This window comes from Micromys minutus, assembly GCF_963924665.1.
Source record: "Micromys minutus genome assembly, chromosome: 27".
NCBI classification, from domain to species: Eukaryota; Metazoa; Chordata; class Mammalia; order Rodentia; family Muridae; genus Micromys; species Micromys minutus.
In genome coordinates this window covers 33,910,809-33,934,953 of record NC_137962.1, presented here as the reverse complement: position 1 = coordinate 33,934,953, position 24,145 = coordinate 33,910,809, and the positions used below count along the sequence as shown (strand labels likewise).

Below are 24,145 nucleotides of genomic sequence, written 5' to 3'. Positions count from 1 at the left end.
CAGCATCATGTCCTTCTGCTCTCCCCATCCCCCATCTGCCCATGGACTGGCAGGCCAGGCTCCAGGGCTCCAATGACTGAGCAGTTCCAGGGTTGGGAACTCAGGTTGCCACTGGGGTCACTGGTGACCCAGGAAGGTGATTTGAAAGCAGAAATCCTCCCAGCTGGAAACAGCTCTGGTTGGCTGCTGTGACCCTCTCTTCACTTCACACTCATTTCTGGGGAAGTCCCAAGGCCTGACTTGGTGTGTGTGCAGGGTTGGGGATAGGGGGCCCGAGAGTAGCTGTGAGTGTGTTTGGGGAGTCCTGGGCGGGAGGTTGAGTGTGTGGGTGCATGCGACATTTGATTCCTGATTGGTTCCCTGCTCTGGCTTACCATGTAGTAGTAATAGCATCAGGGCCAGGTCCCATGACTCTGGTGCCACCTCAGGAGCAGGAACAGGGTTAGGAGACTTTGCGGTGTTTTGCTCTGGAGTCACCCAATGTCAGTAACTGTCACCCAGCCTGTGCACTGAACCTTCCACCAGTCCCAGATGTAGCCACTCCACGCTGACTTGGTTATTTGCAGAGGAAAAACGGGAAGTGTCTGTCTGGGTCCTGTGGCCAGCTACCTGCCAGGCCCGTAGGTCTGTTCTCTGTTGTCCTCAAGCTCCTCACCCCTTAGATGGCACTGGGGACATAGCTTCTAGGTATTCCTGGGGAGAAGAAGGGTGGCCTCCTCAGTCCCACGCACGGGTGTGGCTGGCCAAGCCCCATGCAGCTGGGAAAGCTGGAACGTAGGTCTGGACGATGGGCTGGCTGGCTTACTCTGTGCACTGTTGCTCTGTCAGGTTAGGAAAGAGACACCCTGATTACAGTCTATTTCACCGTGACCCAGAAAGGGATCTGTGAGAGACACCTTCGAGTGTCGCGTGCAGAGAGGACTACAGAAGTCCAGCAATAATGGGTCAGATGCTGCAAGTCCCGTGTCTCTGGTGTCACATTTGAGAGTGACTATAGATGCCAGACCCGCCTGGGGTGGAAGCAGGTTCAGATTCATGTTCAGGTGGGACGCAAGAGGAAGTCGCTGAGCCCAGGAAGGAGCAGGTACAGTTGGTGTTTCTCAGGACCAGCAACAGAGCAGCACTTTTGACATACGCATTCAACTAACCTGAAGAGTAGGGTTAGGGGGCTGCCTGGGTCAGAGCCTTTGTTGAGGTTCCTGGGTGCAGCTGACTGGTATCGATCAAGCAGACATGAGCGTCAAGATGTCACCCTGTGATGAAAAGGTCATCACAGAGGCCTATCTGCACAATGCATGTAGCCTGTCTGTCTCGAAGAGGAAAACCACCTGCATGGCCCACACTGGGGTTTGGGAGGGGTTCAGAACTGGAGACCGTGTCCAAGGATCTGAGCCCCACCAGTGAGAAATGGTCCAGCCAGTATTCAAAAAATACACGCTGACCTTAGACAGAGAAAAGGATTCCATGTTTCCGATATCACCTGGGCTCAAGTGTATTCCTTGATCCCACAGCTCCCACACCCCGCCTTTTTATTTATCGTTCTGCTTGTGAAATAGAGTCTCGTTTTGATGCACAGGTTGGCCTGGAACTCATGACAATGTTCCTGCCTTAGCCTCCCAAGTGCTAACATTACCGGTATGACCTGCTATGCCCTGTCCTTGTGGCCTCCTCTTAAAGGTCACGAAAATAGTTTTCATTCTGAACTAGTATTTAAAAAAACTCATCTATGGGTTCATAGGGCACAGGTCTCATCAACTGAAGCATACTATTTAAAAAATACCAAGGGCTGGTTTGCTTCTTTTAGGGTCATAGACAGTGGGTTCCAAACAACCCTGATGAGAGCTGTTCTGGGCTCAGTTTGTGGGTCTTCACTTCCAGTTTTGCAGCTTCAGGCTGATTATACAAATTCTCTGGGGCCTCTGTTTTTATCTCAGAAGATCAACACAGTTCTTGCCCCGTGGGACCTTAAGAATCAAGGTGACTCGTGTATTTAAACACAGGGTTAGAGTACTCTGCCTGCGTGGGCTGTTAACAGATGAGCTCCTTGGGGAAGCTCAGAGCACCCTTGGGTGGCAGTACCCAAGTGGTTTAATGGGACCTTGTAGGGCAGTTCACTCCAGTTCACTGCCTGGGAACTGTTTAGTAGGAATAGCCTATATCCTGGGCCAGTGAGTCTGGCCTGGCCTAAAGGAAAATGGAGGGGATACCTCCCATGTCTTGCCAGTCTTGAATTATCATAGTTATCCCGCAAGGGCAGGTGTGACCCTGCCTTGTGCCAGGTCCTTTACTGATGGCAAGGAAGCAGCTCCTTTCACCTGCTTTCAAAATACTGCCTGCTAGTTTCTCTAGCATGCATTCATTGCGTTTCCACAGCTGAAGATGGCTGTTTTTCAGAAGCTAGCTGCATATCTCAAGAGGGTGAGAGTCGTATGTGTCAGGACTGCCGTGGGCAGTGGAACGTGTCATACACTACAAAACGCTAGAGACGCCGTTCCTAGCTTAGTCTGTATGCAGTGTACAACCTGCATACGCCTGTATACAACGGCCCCAGAACAGAATCAAAAGAATTGACTCAAGTCTCAGGGTCTTGCTTTCGTAGGCCCTTCAGCACCAATTCATCGTTGCTGGCCAAGCTAGGAGGATCTGAACTACCTCTTTAAACCATTACCTCCTAAGGGGTTAAATAGGAGAGACTGACCCTGCCCTGAAATCCAATTTGGCAGGTTTGGCCTGGGATCAGTGGGCACTGCAAATGACATTCAGAAACTCCACCTAAAACAACAGCACAGCCATCCCTGCCCAGTGAGGAGTGATTGGCCCTGTCCTGGCTTTCACGGCAAATCCCAGGGATTAGGCGCCTTCTCTTCTCCGGGAGGCACAGCCCTGTCACCCGGGGCCACACCCTGGCCAGCAGCCAACTTGCTTCCCAGCTGAGGGGCCCAGCCTCCTCCTCCTCAGTCTGGGATGGGCCAGGGCTTGACTCTGCCACGAGGCTGGCAGGAGGTGCAGGCAGGGCAGGGGGCGGGGAGGTGTATCTCTCAAAGGAGCCAGACAGAAGGGTAAGAAGAGGACAGACACCCTTTGTGCTCCCTATGTGGGGGCCCCGTGGGGCAAAGGTAGGATCTACTCACTGCCTAAGGTATCTCGGCACCATAGGAGATGGCCCACCCCCCAAGCTCACAAATGCAGATGCTCAAAGGTCTAAACATGAGACATAGGCCCACAATCCACAGTCATGAATATGGGGAAGAGCTCGGTTGGGGTGTGATCTCTGCTAAGGGCCTACTGAAATGATATTAAAGGGCCATAAAGAACAGCTACTAGTCCTGGCCCTGGCCCAGGTCGCTCTAAATGCCCCCTGTGATCCTGCTGGGTGTGGCCTGAGCAGTTGCCCAATGGTGACAGTGTTGCCTTCCCTGCTGGTACAGTTCTGGGGCCCCTTAGGCCAACAGTCTAGTCTAGCTGATGGCCAGCAGCCCCCTGGAGCCACCACTTTAAAAGAGGGACAGATGATATGATAGGGTGCCCCACCCAAGCTAAGCACTAAATAATCCCTCACCCAGTTACAAGAGCCAGGCAGTTGAAACTGTGTGGGCGGGACTATCTCAGTTCCTAAGAAAGTCAGACCGGGATGATGCCTGCCTCACTCCTGTGCAATGGTGATCATTAAGTATAGACTGGAAGGCTGGCCTGACAAGTATCTGGAAAGTTCATCCTCTGAGCTCACTTGGTCCTTGTAGACTTGTGCAGTACCTGGGGACTGCCAGCGGCAGGTACATGAGGGTAGTATGTCGGTCTGAATAGATGACAGTCTTGAGAAGGTATCTCTCGCAGAGTCAGTGAGGAGGTATAAAGGACCAACTGTAGCAAAGGAGCATCTGTACGTTCCCCTTACCCATTCTAGAGAGAGGCCCGGCGATGCCTGTAGACAAATGATAGCCACCAGCAGGTGGTGCTGCAGGTGGTGCTGCAGGTGGGGCTGCAGGTGGGGCTGCAGGTGGGCCGTGTGCGCACAGTGCAGGGACAGGCCTCTGAACAAGCCAGACGTGAACTCTGGGAGCCTTGGGATACTGCTTTGCCCACCAGGCCTCCATGACTGCTGGTGCATGGCTCCTGCCCTGGAGCTGCGTCCCAGACAGCAAGTCTCCATCCCCTTGTCATCCTGTGGCCTAGCAGTAGTGCAGAGCCCGTGACACATCCTTCTGAGGAGCGTGCTTGCCTGCTGTGGTTGAAAGAGCTCAGCCGCTACTCTTCACAGTAGAACCTGAGTGGCTCCTTCCCTGCGGACGGCCAGTGTTAATTTTGTCTCTCCCTGCTGCCTGGCTGAAGAGATATCTGCAGCTTAGAGCTGCCGTTCCCTTTTGCCCCTCTCCTCAGAACAGAGCATAAGGGACAGTCTCTCTGTCTTGATCACTGTAGAGTTAAACAGCACCTGGCTGGAAACTCAGGATATAGGCTGCATGATGCGCCCAGATCTGCCTCTCACAAATGTTGACTTTTACCGTTGTGCCCACCCCAAACGCACACCATGCTCCCGACACTTCTTTTTCCTCTTAGTAAATTATTCATCTTTTACAGTCTACCTCAGGCCATTCTCAGGATCACAGTTGGGAACAAGGCGGTCCGAGGGAGGGACAGATGTGCCTCCTGCATTTGTACACCTTTTATCCCACTGCAGAGAGAGTGATGCGCTCTGGTGGTGACAAGAACCTCAGGAAGGGAGGTGGCATAGGGACAGGGAGGACATACCACTTCAAATATGAATCCTGGGGACACTCGGCCAAGACAGAGAAGCCCAGGGAATGAGCCTCAGACCAGCTGGAGGAAGAGCATTAGAAGCTGAGAGAACTGGCTACAAAAAGTCCTAAGGCTCATGTGTTCGCCAAGCTGCAGCTAAAGCAGAGGAAGAATGAGATGGGACCTTGGGACCTCAAAGCCACAGGAAAGCCTTTGCTGAGCAATGCAGGAAGCTGCTCTAGTTGCCTCCTGGGATGGATGTCAGTCATCATCCTCCAGGAGGCTGAGATGACAGTGGCTCTAACCACTGGGGTCTGCTAGGAAGGGTGGGGTGCGGACAGAGAGGGACATGGTCAAGTTTGCATTGCAGGTCATCGTCTTAACAGCTGTGGGAGAAGTGGCCAAAGCAGTGACATGATGTCAGGAAAGGGTAAGGTGATGAGATGCTCATTCAGACATGGCGTCTAAAGCACTTGTCAAATACCTTCAGAGATGTGACTGGAATCATGGGGTGGAACCCTTCAGAACGGAAGGTCATTAGGGCCTCGGGAGTGGGTGAGCTCATTAGCATGGTGAGAGGAAACACATGGAAGGGCCCAGGCTGAATACAAGCCAAGATGGTCAGAGGTCATAGAGACAAGAAATAGCCGGTAACAGGGGTCAGGGCACCCAGGAAGGGCTGCTAAGCTATACTGCTAAGACTCGGGATCGATGAGGACCAAGGATGTATCATTGGGTTGCCCCTCCCCCCTTGTTTCTTGAGCACACATGCATATGTTCAAGGGTACATAATATGCACAGAAACATATACTAGGTACCAGGCCCTCACCTAGCAGATGTTCAGAACCACTGGAGAACCCTGCTACCAGACTTACCTTCTAGAAGGTAGGGATAAAGGGGTTACAAGCTCCAGTGGAAACAATGAGGCCTGGCCCAAGGGCCTGTTTGGAGGAAAGAACTCTGATATTAAGAATTTTGGTGATGAGTGAGCCCAGGGCTGGAAGAAGATATCAGGTGAGAACCAGAACCGCTCCAAGTTCCTGGCTCTGGGGAGCCGAGTAGGGTTTGGGAATAGGGCTTTCTTGTCATTACGACTGTTAGGACTTAAACAAATGGCTGAGGTGCTCATTAACAGATCAGACTGGACTTGGCTGTCATGTGCTCCTAGCATCCTTCAGACCCTACCTGTTACAATCCTCTTCCCCTCTTCTCTCGAGGCTCAGGGTCATGTCCACTCTGGACTCTCCCAGATGTTCCCACCTCTGGCTATGCTTGCCCTCATACCCACAGTAAACCTTCTCCTCCACCATAGCTAGGAGCAGCCGTGCTCTTTCCTTTTTTGACTTCTTTTGTTCATTCAGTGACGAAATCCCCAAGAGAAACAGGAGCAATCTTCTGTCCGTCCTCAGTTCTCTGGGGCACAGGTCAGCATGGCAGGGCTGGCACAGTAGATTAGCTTACCCCATGGCATCTAGGAAGCCAGGCACGGCAGGGAGCACCATTGCTACCTTTCTCCCTTTACCCCCTTCATACTATCTGGGTCCCCATCCCATGGGTGGCCCCACTCACCCCAGTTAATCCTCTGGGAAACCTAGAGATGTGCTTTTCAAGTCTCCTGGGTGATTCTACATCAGTTATGTTGAGAACAGGGACTGACAATCACAAGGAGGAAGGAGAGAGGTTCAGGAGAGGGTGGGTTAGGGTTCAGGATATTTGGGGCCACCTGTACGTGGGTGGGGTTGATGTTGGGAGGACCCTGCAGGTAGGTGAGGAGGACTAGGGTCAAGGCAGGGACATAGGAAAAGAACACAGTACCTTGTTCCTACCAGTACAATTCCACCTTTGACCAGTTCAGTACAAGTAGGAGCACATTGCTCTAGAGTATTACCCAAACCTTGCTTTTCTTTTGTTAAAGTCACACTGCTCAGGGGAAGGCACAGTAGCCCCGGTTACGATCAGAGTCCTGGTTTACATCTTGCTGTGTGATCTTCACCCTGAGTTTGATTTCCTCCCCCAGCACAAACCCCAGAAAACAGTAGCACTGGTCCCAGTCACGACCAGCAGTCCTTAGCATGGGCTAGCTCAGTGCTGCAGAAGTTCTGGCTCCCTGTCCCAGACGTGGGTCCAGGAGGTGTAGAGCCAAGCTGGATTCTCTTCACATTTCTCCTCGTTTTCTCAGCAGGGCAGCTGCGCCCTGGGCCTTACCTCCTCCACTCGGCTGCCTGCAGTTGTCTGCTTGATGTGTCTGCTTTTGCTCACTGGAGACTCGGGGCGGGGTACATTTATAATAATCCCAAAATATGACTGATGAGTTTTGCTGAAACATGTTGAGTGACATTTGGTATTTTAAATATGCAGCCTAGACACCTGTCCTCCTTCCTTTCCGGCCATTATGGGGTTTCTCGGGCAAGCAGGGAAGGCAGGGCGTGGGGAGATCAGACACATCCCTAATTCCTGGTTGTGATGGCTCTGAAATTCCAGATACTTCTGCCGAGTTCTGGAATTATTTTTTTAAAAAGAACTATTTATTTTGTTTTGTGTGCTTGAGTGCTTTGCCTACACATATGTGTGTGCACTGTGCACATGCTGGTGTCCACAGAGGTCAGAAGAGGGTGTTAGATGCCCTGGCACTAGAATTATAGATGGTTGTGAGCCACCATGTGGATTCTGAAAACCAAACCCCAGTCCTCTGAAAGAGAAACAAGTGGCCTTAACCATGGGGCCATCTCTCCAGCCCCTTGCTGGGGTATGTTTGAGTCAGGCCAGGGCAGGATACATGGGAAGCATTTGTGGCTTGTTATATAGTGAACTGAACTTTGGAATAAGTTTTACCTGGCCCTGGTAGCTGGAATTTGTGACATCTTACTCTCAGAGCTTCACCTTTGGCTCCTAACTCCTCATGGATGAAGCTGGTCATCTTCACAGATCAGTGGTGGGGACCAAATTCAGCCACTGGAGGTCTTCCCCACCCCTGCCCTCTGTAGGCTCTTTCCCCCATCCAACTGCACCCTAGTGGTATATAGATTCAAGTCAAGCATTCCTTATTCCCCTCAAATACAAAATGCACCAAAAGCTGAAAATTGATGGGTATCTGAGACTATGAGAAGAATGTCTCACATGATAAAATTTGCCTTCATCTGCAACATCCCAGGTAACTAGGAAACAGATGAACTTCATGTTCATATGTGGGGGTCCTTCCCGGCTTCACCTGCAACATTCTGCTATACAGCAGGACACGTGTGTACAAACATCCCAAAGTCCCCTGGGTGTTGAGGATGGGAGTGCTCACTAAGCCAACAGTATCCCCTCCTTGACTTTAGCTTCTTGATCTGGCTCACGCTACCTTTTGCAGCCTATGGGTCTGGTCCTGGGAGGTTTGCTGGAGCTGGTGATGTCTTCATTCCAGTGTCTGGCATGGGGGAGGTGGCCACTGAGGTCAGACAGTGAGCCCAACACTTCCTTACTGCCCATTCTCCTCCCAAGTGGTCACCATCTAAAATGTCAACGCTTTAGGCTGTTGGTCACTATTTCCCCATAACTTCCCACTTTATACATTACATTCAATGCTTGACCCCATGGTCTATGCATCCAGCAGCCGTTCATTGGGTAAACCAGGAACCCAGGCATGCAGGATTTTACACTGCAGTGGGGAGACTGATCCTGGAGGAGAGAAATGCACTCCACCCCTAGTCTGGCTGCAGGGAGGGATGGTTTCTTATTCTCGGCTTGGTGATGACCTGTAGCTTTCAGGCTGTCACGTGTGCCTTTCCCCACCCAAGCCGCTGTCTGGTCCCTTGCTACAGCATCACCCGCAGCGTCTTGATTCATCATCTTGTTAGTTGGAATATTCTGACAGCCCGGTCCACTCCATTACACCCTGTCAGTTTGAATCGCAGCACTTTCCTGTCAGAAGCTGAACTAAAGACCACAGGAGGCCTTGCATAAGGTCGCACAACTGGCCAGGACAGAGGTGGCCCAAGAACCAGTGGGTATGGCTCCAGCGATCTAGATAAAATGTCTGAAAGCCAGTCAGGTGTGCGGAGAGCCTAGACAAGGTTATGTCATTTCAAGCGGTTGAGAGACACCTGAATACATTATATGGAAGGAGCTTGGATGGGCTGGGGGGGGTGAGTTTGAGGAGCACCAACCCCCAGGAGACAGACCTCCCCTTGTGGACCTGTGGACTTTGTGCTCAGGATCAGGAATCCCAGAACATCAGCTTCAGGTTACACAGCAGAGCTGCCCCAGGGGGCTACATTTTTCATTGGGGAAAAACAGGCTTAATTATATCTCTAAGAGGTACAGACACGCTGAGGAGGAATACAGAAGCGCCTGGGACCTGGAGCAGAAATGCCTAAGATGAGGATTTAGAAGGTTAAAGCTGTTGAATTTGGCAGCACCATGCCTCTAAATGTGTGTGTGTGTGTGTGTGTGTGTGTGTGTGGTTGTGTGTGTGCGCATGCACGCGTGTGTATTCGAGTGCATGCGTGCATGGTCATGTGTGTGTTACACATATGAATACAGCTGTATACATGTGTACATGGTGTATAGGTACCTACATGCACAGTGTATATGTGGTTTTCAAAGGACAGTCTTTACTGTTGGTCCTTAGGCACCATCTACCTTTTGTTCAACACAGGGCCTCTCGTTGGCCTGGAATTTTGTTGAGTAGGTTAGGCTAGCCGGGCACTGTGCTCCAGGGATCCACCTGTCTGCCCCGCATCTGGCCTTCACTAGGACCACAGTGCACATCACCACACATGGACCCTTACACGGATGCTGAGGATCCTAACTCAGATCCTCTGGATTGCAAGGCATGCACTTTACCCAATGAGCCATCTCAGTTTGCATCACAGGACAGTGTTTCGATGGGAGACCCTAGCCTCCTTCATGGGATGCTCTAAGAAGGCAAATGCTATGGGCAAACACAGAACAGAACTGTGTGGAATGAGAAGTACTGTGTTGGAGAAAATGGTCATAGTGCTCCTCACAGGAAGGTGATGGGAACATGGGACTGGAGGCCCTGAGTTCAGAACAGGGGGAGAAACCATGGAGCATCTCCAGCCAATTTCTGACTCCCAGAATGAACCTCATGACTCCCAGTTTATGCCATAGCCCACACTAACCCATGGTCTCCATAGAGGAAGGGGTTCTTTGCTCTTGAAGACTATTTATAGGAGTTTAAGGCAGATTATACAGAATGAAATGCTGCCTGTGAGGCCAGATGGTGGTTCATTCTTAGTGTGACATCAAAAACTGACTTTCTTTCCTTTCCTCCGAATCTCTATCTACTTTAGTAATCATGGCTGAACTCCTGCCAGGTTCCTGCCCAAGCCCTGGGGATGGTAGAGCAGGCATGAACACAATGTAGTCTGCCCTGAATGGGAGCCATTGCAATGAGGTGGAACATTACAGTTGAGAACACATGTCCTTTCTGCTCTCTGAGCCCCTACTTACTCTTCACAACCCAATTTAAATATCAGTGCCTCTGTAGAAACTTATTCAAATCTCCCTGTGTCGCTTGACCTCTGTTGGATAGAGGGGCAAATGGGTAGATGGAAGGATGGCTGGGAGAATGAATGGGCTAGATGGTTAGATATATGGATGAGTGGGTCAGTGGGATGAATGGTGGGTGGATGGATGGATGGATGGATGGATGGATGGATGGATGGATGGACAGATGGGTCAATGGATGGATGGATGATAGATGGGTGGATGAGTCAATGGATGGATGCACAAATGGGTCAATGGATGGATGGATGATGGATGAATACACAGATGGATCAATGAATGAATGGTCAGTGGGTGGATGGATGGGTTAATGGATGGATGGATGGATGGATGGATGGATGGATGGATGGATGGATGGATGGATGGGTTAATGGATGGATGGATGGATGGATGGATGGGTTAATGGATGGATGGATGGGTTAATGGATGGATGGATGGATGGATGGATGGATGGATGGATGGATGGATGGAGCAATGGATGGATCCACTGATTGGTAGATAAGTGGAGTATATAGATGGATGATAGGTAGGTGAGAAGCTGGCATGTGTTAGGAAGCTATGAATAAAAAGTTGGCACCAGAACCAGTCATTCATTTGGCATCTGTTGAATGCCAGGCACTGGGGACCAGCTGGGTTGTTTTGTGTCATCTTTCACGAAACACTGCTGTCTGGTTTCAGCCAAGGTGAGGGCAAGAGTGTGAGAGTGAGGCTTGAATTAGTGAGATGGAGAAAATTTACTCTCTGAAAACAGAGGCACAGGAAAGTGTGCCAGGAAGGGTGGGAGCCAGGCCCTCCAAGGGGTCTAGTGTGGGAAAGATAGCTCTGGGCTGAGCGAGGCTGTGGCTAGCTGCAGGTACCACACAGACTTCAGGTCAAAGGGGCAGAAACAGAAGATTCTGGACGAGCTGGAAGGGACACATTCCTTGAGCCTGCACCCACACAAGCTCTTGCTTAACCCAGGCACCATCTCGAGCTCTCCTTAGTCATCTGTCTTGCTGGGTGCAAAGATCCTGAGCCACTGTAGGCTCTGAAAGTGACTCATGTCTGTGATGAGGCCTGGCGCCTGGAGGCCCGTAGTCTTCCCCTGACTAAGGCAGAATTTGCTTTGGTGCTTTGCCCCGTCATGCGATTTTTCCAAACCAGACAAAAGTATAGAGTTCTAGTCTTCAGATGCGAATGATCTTTCATAGATTCCATGGTATGATGGGTTTAGATGCTCCTACCCATCGGAGCGCAGAGATCCGATGAAATATTGCTTGTTTTATAGCCAACCATCATATCTCTCTCTCTCTCTCTCTCTCTCTCTCTCTCTCTCTCTCTCTCTCTCTCTCTCTCTCTCTGCGTGTTTGTGTATGTGTGTGTGTGTGTGTTTTTCTGGGGACTAAATCAGTGCCTTCACACTTGCTGGGCAGTACTGTCAGTGAGCTACATTTTCTGGAAGCCTTATTTTGAGGCAGGATCTCACTAAGCTCCCGAGTTGACCTCAAACTCCTGTTGTAGCCCAGGAAGGCTTTGAACACTCGATCCTCCTGCTCTCAAATTCCAAGTGCCTGCGACTGCAGGCCCAGGCTCCAAGTTTGTCTGGTTTCTGATTTTGAAATTGCTGGGTTTTATGTCTGTCCACAGAAAAGGAAATTGAGACTCAGCGCCATTAAGTAACTCCTCTGACACAGGTTGGCCACGCTCGATCCCTGTGCCCCACACCTGAGTTTTTGCTTACCTTTCTGACCCAGACCTACCCTCTACAACTACCATTGCATTCTCTACATTCTTTTTTAAAACCTTACTTTACTTCGTGTATGTGCCACACACACACACACACACACACACACACACACAGATGTGGATACACAGAAGACAGCTTCTACCGTGGGCGCCAGGTACTACACTCCAGGTTATCAGGTTAGTGTGCCAACTGCCTTACCCACTGAGCCATCTCACCAGCCCCCTCTTCATTCTTACGTATTTCAATGTCTGACACCTACCACATGCCCAGTCATGACTACATGTCTGATGTGGACCCTGTGAGGAGTTCCACGAGTATCTAGGAATGCTCACTCAAATAATATAAACTGACATGCATGTCAGCCTGTAGGTGTGACAGTATGATCACCATATAAATATTATGTCAGAATGTAACTGTAATGTGACCCTTACCATTTAAGATTTTATTCAAGTTGGGCATGGTAATACATGCCTATAATCCCCAAAAAATGGGGTTCAGAGGATCAAGAGTTTTAGGTCATGATCTACTACATAATCTGTTTAAAGCCAGCCTGGGTTACATGAGACCCTGATTGAAACCCACTCCCACAAAGAGATAATCAGGAATACATACATACATATACATATATACATATATATACTATTTGAATGAGACATATGAGTTACATAAAATATCAACATGTATATTTTGGAAATGGAGTCTCGTTTGTATATATGCATGAGAGTTCAGAAGAGGCTTTGTGTCCCCTGGAGCTGGAGTTACATAGTGTTGTGTGCCACTCAGTGTGGGTGCTAGGAATCAAACAATCAAACGTGGGTCCTCTGCAAGAGCAGTATCACTCCAACCATTGAGCCATCTGTCCAGTCCCCATAAAATTATATTGAAATACTGCTTAATATCGATGAAGCAGGATCTGACCTTTGAAGACATTTATCACGCCACTGTCCTGTAGCAGAGCGCAGGTTCATTGGCTCTCATGGTCCCTTGGAGCAGCTGCTTTTTAGCCATGGGCAGAGTGGTTAGAGCACCCTTGCTCTCTAGTGGCTAATGCCACAGTGCCCAGCAGACCCCCTGTGGGCCTGGGGCCTACAGGGAGGAAAAGTGTCATTTATGGATTCAAAGGAACTTTGAGACTATTATGGGCCCAGCCAGCATTGTGACTCCATCCAACATGGCAGGCAGACCCAGCCCAGTAAGGGGCCAGTGGCAGGCGAAGGGTGACAAGCCTTTGGCAGGAGCCATTTTTGCTTATAGGCCTTTGGAGGGACATGGCTGCAATGCTGTGGCCGTCGTCGATGGGAGAATGGGGTGCTGACCACCTGTGGAGGTCTGTAATGCCCGCTTCCCAAGTTAAAAACAGGTTTGCCTAGGGAGAAGTCTATGGGTGATGTGTTGGCAGAGGACATGCTGGGGTGTCTGGATTATGTGTTGCAGGAGGTCCAAGGACCTGTCTTGTAGGAACTTGGAACTGCTTCTCCTGGAAAAGGGGGTTGAGGACACACCCTTGTAATCTTCAAATGTCCCAGGAATAAACTATGGCTTTTCTTCTTCCCAGGGTCCCCATCTGGGATCTAAGAAGGAAGGATGGAAGGAGAGAAGGCTCGATTCTATTTCAGGCCTTTTCTAGGGCCTTTGAACCCCTGTTAGACAAATGGTAGTGGAACAGGAAACCCAAGCTCCCCATAAGGGCAGGAGCTGGCCCAGCCCCAGACCTGCCGATCTCCAGAGCCACACTCGCAGCTTCCATCCTGTTCCAAGCTGTGTGTGACAGAAGGCAGGTAGTGAGCTCACTGTCACTTATCTCTAGTGACTGGAAACAACCCAGAGTGACCAGGTGGAAAGGGATGATTAACCTGGTGATTCAAGCATCTACCTCGGGCTACCATGGTAGCTCGAAATTCCCGAGGGGATACCCATGTTGCCGTGTGCCTGCTGACACTGTCACCCAACAGCGTGCCTTCTGCTCTCTCCCCAGGTGTCGTGCGCCAAGTGCGGCCCATCGTGGGCCCATTTTATGCCGTCCTGAAGCTGGAGATGAATTATGTGCTGGGGGGCGTGGTTTCCCACCGGAACGTCGTCAACGTGCATATCTTCGTCTCTGAGTACTGGTTCTGAGGGCCGGTTCACAGTCCAGCCAAGAGTGCACCCCCACCCCTGGCTACGCTTTTGCCGCCAGGTGCCTGTCTATAACCCTTGGGCATCCCTTGATGTTCCGTGTTGGTTTGTAAGGCCACGTGCATTAAGCTGAGCCACATAACTTAAGTCCAGCTGGTGTACTGTGCTGTTTAAACATTGCTCAGCCATGTGGTTTAATCCCTGCATTTTTTTTTTTTTTATACAAAGGCTGAATCTTGTTCCCTTTCCCTGCCTGTGGGCTAGACAGTGCTAAGGACCAACTGAAGGAGTTTTCAAAACAGCGCTCCACCCGAAAGCCATGAAGTAGCCGATTCTCACTGAGTCTGCATGAGGGTTGACATTTTCACACTCTTTTTTTTTTTCTTTCTTTCTTTTTTTAAACCAACTGGGCTCTGTGTGTTTCAAGTTGATGGCTGCTGTGGAGTGGCACATAAATAAATGTCACAATAAATTTTTCCCAGAAGCAGCTGACAAGCGTGCCTCCGGGGCACTTAGAAAGTGGATTGCAATTTTGTTCAAAGGAGGGCCCCTTGGGTAAAGATGTGAGCTGCAAGGTTTGTGTGTGGCCTGGTTTGGCTGTGGGGGAGGCTGGTGTGTTCCAGTGTGTCTGGGGTGGCTGGTGTGTCTCTATGTGTCTGTGAGGGTAGCTGGTATATCCCAGTGGGTCTGTGGGGTGCCTGGTATGTCTAAGTGTGTCCAAAGAGGGTGGCTGGTGCATCCCTGTCTGTTTGTGAGGGTGGCTGGTATGTTCCAGAATGTCTATGGGGGTGGCTGGTGTGACCTTGTCCCCCTCAAAATCACATCCCCATGCCCTACTTCCTCGAACTAAACCCCACTCCTGAAGTTCCCACCACTTTCCTAAACACAATTAAGTTATGAATCCTTCAATGGATGAATCCTTTGATGAAGCCACCATCCCCAGGACCCAGTGATCTCCTGGTGGCCTCACAAACCACTGAACATCAATGCACTGGGAACCAAGCCTTCACCTTGGGAGCTTTGGGAAACATTTAGTACACAAACCCCAACAGAAGGGAACCTACCCAGCTGCACTCAGGAGTTCTGTGGCTTGAAGCAGAGAGATGCTCAGGCCAGCCTGTGTCCTTGAGAGATCAGCACTGATAAATACATGGAAACCAGGAAAGAACAGAGCCCATCTCTGCCCCCCGCCCCAAGCTGACAGAACCAAAGATGGAGAGCCTGCCTACCCAAGTCCCAGCAAGGTTCTTGAGTCTGCTCTAGCAAATAAGCACCTGAAATCAACTCTATGTTCTTTGCTTTTTAAAAAAAAAATTATTTATTTATTTAATATGAGTGCACTGTCGCTGTCTTCAGAGACACCAGATGAGAGCATCGGATCCCATTACAGATGGTTGTGAGCCACCATGTGGGTGCTGGGAATTGAACCCAGGACCTCTGGAAGACCAGTCAGTGTTCTTTACTGCTGAGCCATCTCTCCAGCCCCTGTTCTTTGCTTTTAAAATATTTCATCCAAAATTTCAAATACGCATGTTGCATAGCACATCCTCAGAGCCAAGCAGCTGCTGTCGTCTTGGGTTCAGCTTTGCCTGCTTGCAAAAGATCATCACAGCTGGCCTTGTTGGGTATGGGCGTTCCCTCACAGGAGAGGGATCTGAGGGCCATGGGACCCTCACCTGAGTATCCAGCCCCTCCTCCCAATCTCTTGTATGCAGTCTCCTATTCTGCTCTAATTGAGTGGAGCCCTGGGGACTTGGGGGGGTATAGTATATAGTCTGGGGAGGACTAGGGGAAAGAGGCTCATCTATGCAGCTTTGTGGGAGCCATCATCCATGCTGGATGCAGACCTTCCAGTGTGGCTACTTGAGGGAGGGTCACCCACATTCCTGCCTGTGACAATCACCCATGCTTTGTAAGTAAATATAATAAGTCATTAGTTTATTAGTTCCCGGGAGGATCTTCGGTTTGTCATTGGGACCCTGGAAGGAGGGATCTAGTTGCTTTCTTAGTTCGCCATAGAGAGAAAATTCTTGCAATGACAAAGCAAGGTTAGAAGGACTTTTACAAAGAAGGCCAGAACATCTAGCACCTGGATTCTGCTTGTGAGGCCTTAGGGGTCTAGCTGCATTTTGAAAATAGGGCAGCAGGGTAGGGTAGAATGAGACAGCCTGGCCTTACAGCTTATCAGCCTTGGAGTTTGCATACTTGGGTTCGGGGTCAATCACCCAGGAGCTCTGGAGCACATGATCCTAGGTTTCAGTGTCTAGGGATTCAGTGTAACAGCATCATGTGGACTCTCCAGTGGGGTTGAGGCGTGGGGATGTGGGGACTGCTTCACACACATCCCCAGTCAGCAGCACTGACGCTGCAGTCGTGTGATGACACGGCTTATTGGAGTCAGGACAGGCAGTGTTGACAGGGATTTATAACTGTCCTATAAGCATTTGCTTGTGTGTCTGCCCCCTACTGGGCAGGAGGCCCGAAAATGGGGACTTGGTTTTCTCCACTTGAAGTTCCCCCCAAATAGTGCCTGCCTCAGAAGAGCTTCTCTGAATGGGAAGCAGCAAAGGGCTGCAAACAGACAGGAAGTAGGAGGAACGCTTAGACTCTTGCCACAGCGCTGGCAGCCTGTCACCATGGCAACTGATGCAGGTAAGCAGTGGCAGCAGTGAGCGCCGAGGAGGATGGGTTCATCTGTACTTAAGTATGCATGTGTGTATTCCACATGTGTGGGTGCCCAAGGAGGTCAGAAAAGGGTGTTGATCCCTGGAGCTGGAGTCACAGGTAGTTATGAGCTGCCCAACCCAGGAACTAAACTAATAAACTCTGCAGATGCAGCAAGTATTCCTAACTACCAGGCCAAATCCCTGGAGTATTCCTAACTCTCCAAATCCCTGGAGCTCACGACTCACAATTCAGACAATCTACTCTCCTGCATCTTGTTAGAAACTTTTTCCGATTGGCGTCTTTGCTAAGGGTCACATTGAAGTAACGCTGCTCCGGGTCAGTCTTAAGGAGTCAGGATGGCTGAACACATCAAGACTAAAATCAAGAACTACAAAACTGCTCCCTTTGACAGCCGCTTCCCAAACCAGAACCAGACCAGGAACTGCTGGCAGAACTACCTGGACTTCCACCATTGTGAGAAGGCGATGACCGTGAAGCGGGGTGACGTCTCTGTGTGTGAGTGGTACTGGCGTGTGTACAAGTCCCGCTACCCCGTGGTCTCAGCCTGGGATGACCGCATAGCAGAAGGCACATTTCCTGGGAAGATCTGACCAGGCTCTGTTCACCTCTCCTCTTTTCTTTGACCTTTTCCCCTGGATAAAAAAGGGGGACCTTGGGAACCCCTACCCTGGGACCCCGAATTATGATGCAACTACTAATAAAAAGCTACCGGGGGGAAAAAAAAAACCTTTTCCGAGATCTAACAAACCCACCTTCCTTATCCTCTCCTCTTTCGTAACTTTAAGCCTCTTTCAGAAAATAGTTCATTTGAAAACAAACAAGCAAATAAAAGCAAATAAATAAATAATAAATAAATAAATAAGTAAGTAAGTAAATAAATAAAAACCAAAGATGCGGCCTCCAGTCTTCCCCAACACCTGGTTCCAAGTATTGACTTTCAGATCTGTGTGCACCTTACCCATCTCTGCTTCAAAAAGCAGATCTTCAGCAGCTCAGGTGGACAATGGGTCTATTCTCTTAGGCCCTGATCTTAGACCCCAAACTTAGAACCACCCTGTTTTCGGAAAAGCAGCTCTCCAGACGGCACCCTCTCCATGACATAAGAACAGCCAGGCTACTCAAAGTGGCAGTGCTCTGGGGGTAGCAGGTTGGGCTTTGGAACCCATTGAGGACCTGTTGAGCCAGGTTCACCCCAAGCTCACACTGGAGCCCTAGCTGTGGCAGCCACTGGACCTCAGAAGTGAGGGAGGACTGTTTTCCACTTGGCAACATAGAAGCGTCTTATCCCACAGCCCATCTTGATGATTTGATCGTTGCTCTTCATGGCCCCATCTAGATAATTGCATAATTAATTGTGTGCAGGTAATTCACCCAGGGGAGGAGGTTACAGGGACTGGGGGCCCAGGCTTTTCACTGCCTGGAAAGGTGCCAGGCAGCCTCTGTGCAGACCCCATCACGGACATACCTGTGAGTGTGCTTGGGGCCCTTGGCATGCTCATGAGACCTCTAGGGGACAGCTCTGCTGGAACCTTGTCATGGTGTGCTTATACTATGGGCTTAAGTCAGAGGCTGATCCTCAATTCAGAGGGTTTGCAGGATGGTTGGGATAAGAAGGCCTCTCAGCTCAAAGCTGGAAGGAATCCACTTTCTGGATGCTACTAGAAAACAGCACCCATGATTTTTACTTCCACGTGTACTCCATGCCCCCCCCAACATACATGCTCATTGTTCATAAAACCACACATTAGCTCAGGGATCCCAGAAGGCTAATCTTCAAAGGACTTAAAGTGTTGGAGTCAGAGAAATGCTCCCAAAACAGACTTGAATCTTTAACTTCCCTCTCTTCCCTTACTTGCCCTTGTCTTACCATGGGACTTATATATAGGTTCCCAAGGCTGTGGATACTGGGAGGAGGCAGAGCATGGAGGGGGTGGAGGCATGGGGGGGATGGAGGGGGTAAGGCAGGGTTGGTGTCTGCTAAGCATCCATCCACAGTCGGCCGACCTGTTTCCCTCTCTGTTACACCCTTTCTTCCTCTGCAATGCACAGGTGTATGGCAGTTTGTGACCTGTCTCCTTGGGACCTCCCTCCATCACTCAAGCAACCCACCCTGTGCAACCTCAGCCTGCTCCGGGGGGGGGGAGGTAGGGAGAAGAGTCAAGGTGGGTTGGAGTGGAAAAAACATAAGACATGAAGCTGGACCAAGGAAGGAGTCACCTGGAGACTTGGACCCAGATCCTCTAACATGGGGGTTCTCAGCCTCCCTAATTGCTGTGACCCATTAATACAGTTTCTCACATTGTGATGACCCACAATGGTAAAATTATTTTCATTGCTACTTCATAACTCTAGTTTTACTGCTGTTCTGAGTCACGATGGAAATATATGTGTTTTCTGATGGTTTTAGGTGACTCCTGGAAAGGGATGTTTCAGGGGGTCAGCGCTCAGGTTGAGAAGCTACTCTCTGCCATCTAACAATTGGCCAATGGAGTCTTTGTGATCAAGTTCCCACATCCTAAGTAGGAGCTGGATACAAGGTAGCATTTACAGACCTGTCTTACCATTGTCTTGCCATTAGGCTGCCTCACCTCAACTGCTGCCCCTGTGTGTGGAGCACATGGTGATCCTGGCTCAACACCTATTCTGCACTTCTCTACGTAAAGTTGCTTCATGCCAGAGCTTAGTCCCATGAACAACAGAGATTACTGCTTCATAAACAGGACACACTACCACCACCACCATCACCATCATCACCACCACCACCATCACCACCACCACCATCACCACCACCACCATCACCACCACCACCACCACCACCACCACCACCACCACCACCACCACCATCACCACCACCACCACCATCACCACCACCACCATCACCACCACCACCACCATCACCACCACCACCACCATCACCACCACCATCTCCACCACCACCATCACCACCACCACCATCTCCACCACCACCATCACCACCACCACCATCACCACCACCACCATCACCACCACCACCATCACCACCACCACCATCACCACCAATCACCATCACCACCACCAAGTAGTTTGGCACAAAAGAATAATCTCCATGTTATGTCTTCCCTGTCGCCTGTCCAAATTAGAGGAGATTTTGCTTGAAACTGTTTCTCCTGAGCCTCCCCAGCAGGTGCTACTGGAACTTTCCAGAAGCCTTGCTTTGGATACTCAAGCACACTGACCACTACAGAGGAAACTTACATGTCCTGGGGTGGCATGCTGGTGCCCACCTGTGTTGGTGGGACATGCTGGGCTACGTTGGTATCTCTGCTGAACAAGGAGAAGCCCTCCGTCTGTGATATGGGATTCTGAGTCTTGGGTACTTTTCATATATCAGACTTGTTTGCCACCCAGTAAAGCAGAGTTTGCTCACTTGGGGGAATGCAAGGAAGATGTATTTACTCATTTTAAAGTAAATGTGTGCCATCCTGCCAGCCATGCTTTCTGTTGACCACAGTGCTAGCATGTAGAGGACTCTGGAGTATGGTCTGGCTGGGAGGTCAGTGACTTAAGGAAGGGCTCTTCAGCTGGCTGGAGAGATGGCTCAGTGGTTAAGAGCACTGACTCTTCTTCTAGAGGTCCTGAGTTCAAATCTCAGCAACCACATGGTGGCTCATGGCCATCTGCAGTGGGATCTGATTACCTCTTCTGGTGTGTCTGACAGCTACAGTGTACTCATATACATACATAAAATCAATAATTCTGTAATTTAATTGTTTTTATCTTCTATTATACTGTTTAAAGTTGTTTTTGTTTGTTTTTGTGTATAGGCATTCTCTCTCACACACACATACACACAAACACACAAACACACACACATATGCACATACACACACATACACAGATACAAGCACATAGACACATACACACATATGCAACATACAACACATGCATACACATACACAACACACACACACATTAAACAAATAAATAAATAAATGTAAAAAAGTGTCTTAAAGAAAGTACATAGACTGGGGACCACTGTGAAGCCCCTTGTCTTGCAGAATGTTGCCCACGCCCTCACCTCTACACATTTTCCTTAGCAGAGGGACTTCATTGCAGTCTCCATGTTCTGATTCATCTGTCCTGCTGCCAAAGCTCATTGTTCTAGATCTCTCTGAGGACACAGCCACTGTACCAACGCTGACTTGCTTTTAAGCGCAGTTTGCACACTGCTGCTGGAATTTGCTGAGCGAGCAAACCCCTGGCCCCCAGAGCAGAGGTCATGTGTAAAATGGCAGGACACACAGGCTGGCGGAGCAGTTCCTCAAGGCCAGCACAGGCGACACACAGCACTGTAAGGCAGCGTTCACCCGCAGCAGTCACCACCGGTTTGTTCCTGGCCTTGGGCTATTCACACCGATTCCCTATTATTAGTCATATTAAATCATCACCCACAATTTTGCCTGTTGGCTGTGGGGGAGAAAAAGAAGGAGCCATTAGAACACAGAGTCACTGAGCAAAGACAGACACAATATATGCTGCTGAAGAGGAAGACAGGAGACTGTTCATAGTCACTGTGATTGGCAACCAATGGACAAAGAAGGCTTCATCCAGCCAGGACATCACAAGCGCTTGCTGCAGTCTTTGCTGTCTTTGGAGACCTTGGGAGCCAGGGGCTGAGGACAGAGCTCAGTAATAGATAGAAAGAAGCCAGGCAGACTGTAAGTCCTCTGAGGCCCTGGCCAGGATCCTGTGGCCTGTGCTGGAAGCACTGTGGAGATGCAGTTTCCCTGGCAACGGCAGATGTGCATTTCAAAGTGTGATGGTAATAAAAAACAAGACAATAACAAAACTATGCTAAAGACCTGTCTCTGCGCCAAGCCTCTCTGAGGCGGACACAAAGACAGTGATAGTTATGGAAGCTCCTGGCACGGTGCACAGGACCACATAGGAATGTCCTGCACTGAGATGCCGTGGCCCCACAGAAGCAGCGAAGGACAGTGAATTGTCTGTGCTTCCGGTAGTTTATTCCCTATGAAGGTAGCAGAAGGAAGTGTGATGTCCCTATGTATGAGGTCTACACAAGTGACAGGCAGTCCCAATGTGGAGGAGCAGTTGAAGATGTCAGCTAATGCCAGCTAAGAGGTCTTATAGGCTACAGCCTGGGGGGGGGGCAAGTGGAAAAAAAGGTCTTCAAATTTTCACTTATTAATTATTTATTTGGGGGGGTGACAGTGTGGGGCTTTGAATGCACCATGACATGTGTGTGGTCAGAGGGCAACTTTTGGAAGTCAGTTCTCTCCTTCCATCATGTAGGTCCTGGGGATCCAATTGTGGTCAGCGGGCTTGTTGACAAGCACATTTACCTACTGAGCCTTCTTGTCTACCCCATCACCTTTATTGGTTTAAAGTTGTTTGTGACCAACCTCTCTTTCTCTCCCCCTCTCTCTCTCCCTCTCTCTCTCTCTCTCCCTCTCGCTCCCTCCCCCCCTTCTCTCTGTCTCTCTCTCCCTGTCTGTCAAACTTTTTTTGTCTCTGTCCTTCTGCCTCTTTGTCTGTCTGTCTTTCACTCTGTCTCTGCCACAACTCCCTGTCACACTTTCTTTTTGCCTTTGTCTTTTTATCTCAGTGACTCTTGCTGTGTCTGTCTCTGTCTCTCTGCCTCTGTCTCTCTGTCTCTCTGTCTCTCAATAGAGTCTCACCATATTAACCAGTCTGACCTCAAACATGCAGCAATCCTCCTGCCTCTGCCCCACTGCACTGGGGGAATGAATGACAGGCATATACCATCATGCCTGGCTTGGCCTCCTTAATTTCTAATGCACTTACTGCTAGAAACTTCTGCATCTTGGCTTTTTCTTAGCTGCCTCTAGCAAGTTCCAATATAAACATAATGGAGTATATACATAATATAATAAATGTAGATTCTCTTTGTCCTTCCATCCAAAGAATTCCCATTGTGATCTCACCTCTGGTTATTCAGAAATGCATTCCCAAATGCTTGGGTAGGTGGGGGGCTCTCTGATGCGCTTTCTGTTATTACTTTCTTGTCTGACTGCCCTGTGGTCTGAGCTCACTGCCATGGAAGTTCAGTCCTTTGAGATCTGCTGAGACTTGCTGGATGGCTCAGCATAGAGTCTGTCTTGGTGAATGGTGGTTTTTATCAATTCTCTTCCACACTGGCACTGTTGACCCCTTAGAGTGGAGCATTCCTTCTTTATTGCTCTACAGAACTGATATTTTGGATGTTCACCCAACATGTGTCCTTTTCTGCATCCTCCTGTCTCCTGCAGCCCGAACGTCCCTTGGGAATGCTGCCTTTACTCGGGAGAATCATTTGGGGGTTGGGGGGTCCTGCAGTAATGGGTCTTTGTGTTCCAGCTTCACTCAGCAAATCTTGGAAACATTTCCGCTTAGCCTTCATTTCTGAAGAATCCCCCCTTCGAAGAGGTAAGCAGGGTCTGTTTGCTTTGTCAGCAAGTCCACAACGTTGGTCCATTGTCTCCTGGATTCCAGAACTATGAAGTGCCTCAATTTGCAAGTCACCCTTGGGGGCCGTGCCATCTTCTACACGTCATTTCAATTTTAGTCCATGTGTTGCCCTGACAAGCTTGCAGCAGAGTTTTTAAAACATTTATCCTTGTCCCTCACCACCATCCCCCAACCTGACTTCTGTTAGTTCCTTCTGCTAAGTGGGGGAGGGAGAAGCCACACACTCTCTGGGTGTTCTCCTGCTGTGGGTTCCCACCCTGGTCCTTAGAAAGTTCTGGTCTCTTCCAGGTTCTTCTAAGAGGGCAGGCAGAGCAGCGACAGGATTAAATCCCTTTTACTCCCCAGTCAGGACTGGATGGATGTTTGTTTGGACCAAGGACAGGAACCCACTGCACACCTAAAGCCACGCATTCCAGACATTTCCTTACTGCAGCCCCAGCTACAGAGGCAGGTGTCAACAGCTCACTGACAGACAGGGTTCTCAGAGTTGAAACCACCCCCTTTCCACACTTGAAGCAGTCTGTGGGGGGGGGGGGTTTCAAATCCGAGCTGACATCTTTGGAACAAGGCTTCAAGAGTACATGGGGATCCCCATCCTCAGTCAGGTGGGGTTCGTTGAGCAGTATGGTATATATTACATATCCGTGTGCTCGAAATGATAGCTAGTGCCCAGCCTCGTTCCCCTGCTCACGGTGTGTTAGCTTCCTTAGCCTCTTTATGGCTCGTCAAACATTCCAAAACCTGTCTGGCTTCTACTTGCCGTTCCTTTGACTAATAAATATCCTCGTCTGGGTTTCCCCATAGGTCTTAGTTTACAGGTCCCTTGTAAAACTATGTCTCTCGCTCCTCCTCCTATTTAAGTCAAACCTTCTCTGTAACCCCGGGTCATCAACTTTCAAT

At 49.7% G+C, this 24,145-nt stretch overlaps 2 protein-coding genes across 2 annotated transcripts in view; both read left to right on the top strand.

Annotated features, from left to right (window-relative positions):
* The window catches only part of FBLN1 (fibulin 1), a 73,649-nt gene extending 59,154 nt beyond the window's left edge, over positions 1–14,495 (top strand). Inside the window, exon 17 of the mRNA XM_080939830.1 lies at positions 13,950–14,495. Within this exon, the coding sequence (XP_080795956.1) occupies positions 13,950–14,089 (140 nt within the window). The 3' untranslated portion in view covers positions 14,090–14,495. The remainder of the gene's footprint in view (positions 1–13,949) is intronic.
* A 2,558-nt stretch (positions 14,496–17,053) lies between these two features.
* On the top strand, positions 17,054–17,367 carry LOC308438458 (cytochrome c oxidase subunit 6B1-like; the record flags this gene model as incomplete). The annotated part of the gene is made up of 1 exon (XM_080939849.1): positions 17,054–17,367. The coding sequence occupies exon 1, from the start codon at positions 17,113–17,115 to the stop codon at positions 17,365–17,367; it is 255 nt and encodes an 84-aa protein (XP_080795975.1). The 5' UTR covers positions 17,054–17,112.
* Positions 17,368–24,145: the final 6,778 nt, after the last annotated feature.